General features: G+C 32.6%; 1 protein-coding gene across 1 annotated transcript; it reads right to left on the bottom strand.

The window, feature by feature from the left end:
* Window positions 1-5,521: 5,521 nt before the first annotated feature.
* LOC111986821 (triacylglycerol lipase 2) lies at window positions 5,522-8,884 on the bottom strand. The gene is made up of 9 exons (XM_024018505.2): window positions 8,756-8,884; window positions 8,553-8,660; window positions 7,336-7,476; window positions 7,139-7,249; window positions 6,881-7,024; window positions 6,710-6,750; window positions 6,283-6,362; window positions 6,107-6,202; window positions 5,522-5,844 (listed from the first exon to the last, which is right to left on the bottom strand). The coding sequence occupies exons 1-9, from the start codon at window positions 8,882-8,884 to the stop codon at window positions 5,522-5,524; spliced, it is 1,173 nt and encodes a 390-aa protein (XP_023874273.1).

Genomic DNA, 8,884 nt, shown 5'->3' with positions numbered 1-8,884 from the left:
CCAAAATTGGTTTAGTTGACTTTTCTACTATGAATTTATTGATTGAAGGAGGCTCTGTTGAATCTAGATGTCGTGTGAGTCCTCGAGCGAATCAAAAGGTGTCCTTAGGCGAGTTAAAGAGTCTCCCTAAGAGGGTTAGAGAGTGTCCTCAAGAGAGTTAAAGAGTATCATTGAAAGGATCAGAGACAATCCTCGGGAGACTTAGAGATAGTCCCTAAGAGGGTCAGAGAATGTCCTCAGGAGAGTTAAAGAGTGTCCTTGAGAGGATCTGAGAGATCTTTGGGAGAATGTCCTAGAGAATCCCTAAAAGGGTTAAAGCATTGGGAGAATCAAAGAGAGAGACAGAGACAGAGAGAGCAAGGGTACAAACTTGGAAAGGTGTTAATCATCCAAGCCCATTTGGCCAAGCAAACTAGCCTCCACTTATATATTCCATAGCCATATTCCAATAAGGTCAATTATTAGGGCTTTATCCTAATTACACATCAACCCAACTCACACACAAGAATCAACACAAGATTTGAAAGTGAATTAAGTGTGTTCTTTAACCAAATCCTATACACGTTCCTATTTGATTCAAGCATCTTGAAAAGTTTCTAATCAATCAAAAGCCCTAATCATGTTACTAAGGAAGTATTAAAACCCTAGAGATGGTACTAGCATGTTTTTGAAAACTAGAAATCAAACAAACATTAAGCAAAGAAAAGAAATTTGGAAAATCTAGGTTTCTAGATGAGCTTGCTTACGCATGACTAAAGCTATGCACACAAGCTTCTCAAGACACATACATGCGGTCAAGCTTGCATATGTACCTCAAGATTGGAACCCTCCTCTTTATTTATTTTAACCTAAATATTTGTAACCTAAGGAACCTAAGCCTAGGAAACACTAGTGACACAAATAAACAAGTTAGTAAACTTTTAACTAAAATGCCAAAGACCTGAAAAAGGTGTTGGCCAAGCAAAAACAAAAATAACTTCAAAGGATTTTTAAGAAAAACCCATCTTTTTACTCTAGAATCACTTTTCAATTATTCTAATTCATATTTTAGTGAATAATTGCTTGTTGTTTTGAAAAGAATGCCAATGAGGCTTTTATAGGTGAAAATGGGAGTGCAAAACCATCTTCCACTAGTGTGGAATCAATTTTGCATTTAATTTCGAAGAGAAACTTTCTTTAAATAGCTCCACCACTAGCTCTAACCTACGAGGGCAAGCTTGATACCATGCACATGTAGGTATCAAATTGTGTGTGTACAAAGCTAGGGTTTTGTATATATATATATATATATAATAGTTCTCTTGCATCTTGCTTGACAAAGGCCTTAGGAATGGGTCCTTTCAATGTTATCAGTGAGGAAAAAGGGCTTAAGTCGTGTAGGATACAAAATAAGTTATTTACATTTTGTTGTTGTAAGCGACCACAACCTCGGCCTGCCCATTTTTTCTCAAATTAGGCCTAATCCACTCGAACGGGTGGGATTGTGATGCTTAAAATGTCGAATTCACTGTAAAATGTAACACCCCCCCCCCCCCCTAGATCAAGGATTTTACATAGTCACCACTTATTTAATTTAAATGAAAAAAATGAGAAAACCTTTTCTAAAAAAAAAAAAAAGAGGCTTCTGTTGTATTATTATATATGACAATTTACATCAATTTTGTAACACAAATTTACAATGCTTTTTGGTCCTAGATATAATCTAAGAATGTAAATTATATTGCTTTGTTTCCTAGTTATATTCTAAAAAATGTAAAATTGCATATATAAGAGCCTAGTCTAGAACCCTTGATCTTGGTTCGTAGGCTAATTTATGAGATGGGAAGGGATTAAGTACCCATCTTCCCTAGTAAAACTGGTCTTTTGGGTTAAGGTGGCCAATATCATGTCATGTCAAACAAATACAAATAATATATCATATAAATATGTTAATTTGCAAGAATTGTAAACAAATATGTGTTGGGGAATTTAACATGCATAAAGAGAAACAAAAAGTGAAATTTGTTAGATAACAATGTAAATGTAAAGATAGCATGAAAGTAATGGCATGTTCATCCAAGAAATTAATGTAAACAAGGAATTCCTAGCCGCATGTTCTTCTAAGCATGTGAAGGAAAACAAAATTGTCATGTTATTTGTCATCAACATAATTGCAAAAGAAAATTTATTTTTAGACCTACCAATCATCCAAGCAATCATGAGAAGAACACAAAAAATCATCCAGACATGTTCATCCAAGTATTTAAGCGAAAACCATAATGTTAATTAGACATGTTCGTCTAAGCATTCAAAAAAGAGAGAAACAACTACCTAGACATGTTCATCTAAGCATGTTATGAAAAGCAAATAATAACTTAGAAGTGTTCATCCAAGCATGTGAAGGAAAACAAAGAATTGTCATGCTATTTGTCATCCACACAATTGCAAAGAGACAAAAAAAAAAAAAAAAAACATTTAAGCATATTTGATCATCCAAGCAATTATGAAAAAAAAAAGTAAAGAAAAATCCTTTAGACATGTTCATCTAGAGAAAATTAAAATACTTAGACATGTTTGTTTAAGTATTTATAAAAAGAAAAACAACTACCTAGACATGTTCATCTAAGCATTCAAGAAAAAGTTGTACATTAGTCTAGAAGTATTCATCTAAGCATGTAAAAGGAATATCAATGAGATATATAGGCATGTACATCCAAGCATATCATGAAAGAAACAAATAATGACTTGGAAGCATTTATTCAAGCATGTGCAAAAACTTAAAGAACATAATTAACTATTTACCAGCATAAAGCATAAATTAAAGGGGGAAGTAGTCACTTAAAGGGTTAGGGAGAAAGCAAGGAAGTACTAAACTACAACCAAAGTAAGAACAATGGTTGCACAATAGTTTTTCTTTTCTGCTTTCTGACTAGCTCTCCAGAGGGAATGGGGTGCCAAAAATGGAAGAGGTTTTCTCTATTTATAGGGGAAGGGATGGCTTAGCTTTAAAGCTAAGTTATTAGCTTTCTTCTGAAGCTAAGGGAGGGGATAAGCCTGTTTAGATAAGCTAGAACATATTTGGTGTTAATCCCCATTTGAATTTTGAAAGATGATGCTGAACTTGTGTTATCTTCTGCACCTATTTCGTATTTTGGCTCTAACTTTCTGCTCAAAATTTCAATTGATTCTTGATTGTTTCTTTTGAAAGTAAATTGAGTTCTCTATAACTTTTCCAGAAATAGAGAAAACCAAATTTCAAAGTTTTCCAGGCCAAAAATGAGATTTAAGTTGCAGTTGAAAATAGTAACATTTTTTGAGCATTTTTCTGTTTTTTTTAAATTTTTCATAAAATGTATCTTTTCCTCTATCCAATTTTTTCAAAAGAGCAGGTAAGATGCCATAAAGGAAAACTTTTTTTTTTTTTTTTAATTATTATTTCTTAAATAATAATAATAAAATAAAATCCAATCAAAATTCACACTTAATTAATTTTAAATTAATTCTTGTTGGAACTAATCAAAATTAAGTGTTTAAAATAGGACGTGATTGGATTTATTGTGTAGGTGAACCACGATCATTGAAAATTGTTTGTATGATAACTTTTGATCAAGTGGCCCGATCAAAGCTCATGACATACCATTGTGATCGTTAGAGCATTAAGATTTGTTTGTATCACAAACCCGAAGATTTAACTGTTGAAATTATGATATTGCCCTTGATGCAAAATTACTTCTTTGCCCATAATATTGGTTAAATGCAAGTTGTAAAATGTGGTGTCTATAGCTGTTAGTCCCTAATGTAGATAGCAGTCTTGTCTAGGTGAGAATCATAGACTAAAAGAGTCATACCTTGAGAATGGAAATATCTATTATGAATAGATATACTTATTCCAAGAGTCATACCTTTACCTAAATACCGTTTATTATTAATTCTCTACACAAAACAATTCTATGCCTATGAAGCAACACCATCCACCAAGTGGAAGGTAATTGCACGTATAAGGATGCACAAAATTATGATGTGATCACCCTACTCCTTGTAGTAAAATATACATGGTGTTAACACAATTTGTAATGTTTACTTTAGCGATGGCCGTTTATTAACTAAATAGCAAGCTATGGGCAAGCAACCTTATGGCTTGTCCCATTCCCCCTCACTCAACCTTTCCCAACTTTTAGATCAAATTGGGCCAACCTCCATCACTCACAATAGTCCAACACATGAAGGCCAGGTTTTAGCTTCCTTGAACTACCCAACGCTTCTAAAGTCAGTGAGAGAGAGAGAGAGAGAGAGAGAGAGAGAGAGAGAGGATTTATATTAATACAAAATTTTAAGTTTAAGGTTTATTTTGTAACTTATAAAACTGTAAGGTTTAATTTGAAACCCCTTAAACTATAAGATTTAATTTGTAACTTATGAAACTATAGGGTTTAATTGAAATCCTCTCCAAAATAGATTAGCGCTGTGTAGTTATGTTTTCTCAGTTTATAAGGCCCTAGAAATCTATTAAATTTTCCCAAGTGACTGGGTTGCGATTTCAGCTTGACGTCAAAGAAGATGGGCGCTCCCCAAAAATTGGTTTTTTTTTTTTTTTTTTTTCCCAGTGTTTTAACTGTTTTTTAAAATATAATGAAATCTTAAACTTAAGATCCGACTGATGATCAGTTTGTAAAGGATTACTCTATTGTTTGTTGAGTAATAATAGAGACACTACAAATTTTATTACAATATCTTCACAAGTTGATGTGTTACAAATTACAAAAATTTGATTTTGACATGATTTACGAGTGATGCTAGGAATATTACAAATTTTACTATATAGAGCTTATAAACTGGATTAAAAAAAAAAAGGAGCTTATAAACTAATATGTTACTAAAAAAAAGTAGTTCAAATATTCATTTATAAGTTAATAGAAGTCCATTAATCACATTTTTTTTATATCAATTTGTAAGTTTTATGTTTTAGTAAAGAGTAATACTATAATCACAAACTATTTTACAATATTTTCACAAATTGTTAATATACCCAACTCCTTATTGGTTATCATCTAGGCTCACCATTAACATCACTTTTTCATTTACCAATAACCACTCACCATATTAGTAATTTATAAAAATTTTTGTAAAATAATTTGTATTTCTAACATTACTCTTTAGTAAAACTTATAAAACCTTTAACATTTTCCTTCTTTTATATTATGATTTTAAACTCCACCAATCATGCCCATTGCCATGTCAATTTATAAAAGTTATACTTAAAATTTTAAAGAGATGCCATTTAAAAAAAAAAATTAGCATCAATTTCTTTCCTTGTTTATTAGCAACACACCACGTGCCATTTCAAAAGTTATGAATAAGATTCTTAAAATTGTGGTGTCCTCAGTTAGATTGATTAAGTAAAAGAAATGGTAGTGGTTTTTATCTTAAAATTGTGGTTTTTTTTTTTTTTTTTTTTTTTTGCCATACTGGTACAACTAAAATGAGAAACTCTTGGCTGGAACAAAGAATTATCTGTAGTGGATCTCTAAAAGAGCTCTGAAAATCAAGCTTGGGTCCTCAAGAAAGCTATCAGAGGATCATATACTACATTTTTCGCATTCTCAGCCACGATGAAATCCAAATGAGCATAATCATCTCTGTACAGTAGCACAAGCTTGTCCTTCTGATGATCTTTAAGGTCGTCAAGCAAAAGCTTCACATCATTAACGTCAGAAAGCGAATCCTTCCCTCCATAACCAATGAAAAGAGGAATGTCTTTTGGAATGCTTGTCAGATTGTACAGAGGAGGAGTGGGCTGCCCGTAGTGCTTCTTGTTCTCACCTTCATCATCATAGTCATACTCTGCTACGTTTCCAGCTCTGAGCACTATCCAAAGTGTTTGTTTTAAAAGAGTTAATAATTATAAAATCCATGTGATCTGACTATGAACTCAATTAGATAAACCTATTGCTCCTAATTAGAATCGAAATAAAATAAAGCAGCTTTCACTACTGGCAGTGTAAATTGTAGGCCTTGGACTTGAACCGCTAAATGACAATGAGATATGCACATAGTAGGCTTATTTTTCATTTTGGTTCTAAAATGAGCTTATCAGAGTGTAAACAAAATTGAAAATTCAGAGACTTACTCTGTGCCAAATGGACCATGTTCTTTGTTGACGTTGACTGGGGTGTATGATTAAGTACAACATCATACGTGGGAGGTTTTATGCAGCAATTCGGGCCTATAAATAGAGAGGACATATAAATCAGTACTCGAAGGGAAATGAAGGTTATATTATCATGTTAAGCAAGTGAGAACAACCTGCAATAGCGGATACCAGGTTGCTACAATCAATGAGTGGTAAGTGGCAGATACCTTCCAGAAGTTTGCCAACGGCTGACCTGTTTGTTAGGAAAAAAAGATTGTTTGTGTGTAATTTTCATTATTTGGGTTCACAAGAATTTGAGAGTCTAAAAGATAAACTAAAATATCAGTCTTAATTTGATTCACAATTTGGGTAACTTCTTCACTTGGAAAGTTTCAGAATATCTTTAAACAAATCTCAGCAAGTGAGAATTTTAGTACTTGTCCGTTTTGATTAATAATGTTGAAATATCATAGATAAAATTCACACTCCATTCTTTGATTGAAAAATTACTCATCGACTGCAAGCAAGTGCAAGATTTTGTTTTTGTTTATAAGGATGTGCAAGATGTTGCTCAATTAAGATCGCCAATTGCTTCCTCACCCTCCTGCAATGAATTCATGGAGACCCAGCCTGTATGCGCGCTGTTAAATTTTACAAAAATAATTATGATATTTTTTTTTTTTTTTTTTTTGAGAAGTTATGATATTGAATTCGATATTAGCAAAATATGGGTTTCACAATTGAACAGGAGAGTTTCATAATTTGTCTTACTTCAGCTAGATATACTTTGGCAATAGTTCTTGGAAACACCGAGGTCGTCTGACTAGTATAAGCAATTGGGCAAAGCAAAGCTGCGGATTTTGTCAGGTTCACCAGCTTCTCTTGGGAAAAGGAAGCTAAAGCAAGCAAAGTTCCCTACAATTTAGAAAAAAAAAATTACCTTTGTTTCACTTATCACATGCCGAACAAAATTCCAAATTATAAATAATGTCCTTAACTAGAATGGAAGCAACAATTCCACATATATACCAAGGAATGCCCAACATAGTACAGTTTCTGCCTTGTCTGATTATGTATATAGTCATACATAGCAGGAAGATCATCATTCGCTAATTGCGCCCACGTCCACTCCCAGTATGCCTATAGCATAAGAAGGTTAAAATTACAAAATATAATGTGGTTCATATATAATAATGCAATTGACATTTTGGTAAATGAAAGAGAACCGGATCATTAGCAGTGAGTGAAGTATGTCCACGGCTAGATTTTGTGCCTCGATTATTTCCAATCCACACATCAAATCCATTATCTGCTAAGATGAACGCCAAAGATTTATCTGGAGAATTGAACAACCATGTTGCTGCATCCTGTGACCAGCCACAACTTGTGTTAGTATTAGGAGTTGTGCCCTAAAATCCAATTTGCATGACATAATATGATAAATTAAAATGTTTAATTATATGATACAATATCAACATGAACTAATTGGATATTATATTATGGCCCATGAAATGCATTGTATGTGATTTAATTACGTAAGATATAAATCATAAGTTCTATATAAACTCAAAACTCTAGTTCGTAGTTGGTGATGAAATTGCGTTTTTCATTTATAAAAACTATAACATATCAACAAAGATGATTTGTCTTAATTATGGAAGTGAAGACTTCTAGTTGTTGTATTGGTGTATCTTAAATGAGTAAGACACAAAACTAGACCCTTGCCTAATTTATTATTCTATTAACAACTATCACTTAATAAATCTTATGACTTCTATTTCCATAGATTCTCAATCATGAAAGAATTGTAAACCTAATCACAAAAATGTTGGTTGCTTTAATATATTAGAAGTGAGATCTTCCTAAAAAAAAAAAGTGAGATCTTCATATAACAATCAAAACCTCAGTTTATTGGGCAATCACATGTAGTGTTGCGAGAACACATATTATTGAGATGTAATCTATAATCTCAATAAAAGATAATTTAAATAGGGATTGATCTTCATCAAACTTTAGTAAATAATAACTAAAGTTTATATTTAATAAAATTAAATATAATAAATATACGAATAACTAAAAGATTAAATCAAGGATTCAAGGAGTAAAATAGTAATTTACAAAGTGGCAATTAATTTATGACGTCATTTCACTATGGTGGTGTTTCATGGAGTCAATTCAATGAGCAAGGTATGTGTATCAAACCATTTATCTAACATTCGTAGTTCATGCGAATTGTATTGTATTATAGAAGTAGATCCTACGGCATGCATCCTCTATTTTGGTTTTGTATGTGATGCAAATTGGTGTTTTCCAACAGTTAGTTATTGATGTTATCGGACTAATGTTCCATGTATGGAAGAAATACCTCACGAGCGCATATACAAAAAGAAAAGTAATTCAAATATATGGTGTAGAAGGGACGTCCTAATTATATTAGTCAAACCATGAAAATCCCATGTTGTAACAGAACCGGTGGCCTATTTGCCGTCGTATTAGTCATCCCCACGGGAATTCTCTGCACTCCAAGAATATAACCATCTTGTGTTGTTACCTGAAGCATCAAAGTTTAATCACACTAATTAGACATTATATGAGACAAAGCGAAAAAGCTTTATAAACTAATAAGCAGGCAATCATGGTAGAAACTTTATGTTCTTCACAAACATAGCCATTTGTCTCCACCATGGATTTGCATAGACTATCTTGACTATTGACAGCAACTGCTGATGCAAATAGTAGAACCGCTAGAAGTAGAGTGTTTGAAGTGTAATCCAT

This window comes from Quercus suber, unplaced genomic scaffold, assembly GCF_002906115.3.
Source record: "Quercus suber isolate HL8 unplaced genomic scaffold, Cork oak 2.0 scaffold_671, whole genome shotgun sequence".
Taxonomy (NCBI): domain Eukaryota; kingdom Viridiplantae; phylum Streptophyta; class Magnoliopsida; order Fagales; family Fagaceae; genus Quercus; species Quercus suber.
The sequence above is the reverse complement of the archived record's forward strand: the minus strand, read 5'-3'. Positions and strand labels throughout refer to the sequence as shown.

Excerpts from the sequence above, each read along its gene's own strand:
- LOC111986821 (XM_024018505.2), bottom strand. The coding sequence starts at position 8,884 with ATGGATTACACTTCAAACACTCTACTTCTAGCGGTTCTACTATTTGCA. Across the intron at positions 7,477-8,552 it reads TACAACATGGGATTTTCATG|GATGCAGCAACATGGTTGTT; the intron begins GTTTGACTAATA and ends GGCTGGTCACAG. Across the intron at positions 7,250-7,335 it reads CACTCACTGCTAATGATCCG|GCATACTGGGAGTGGACGTG; the intron begins GTTCTCTTTCAT and ends CTTATGCTATAG.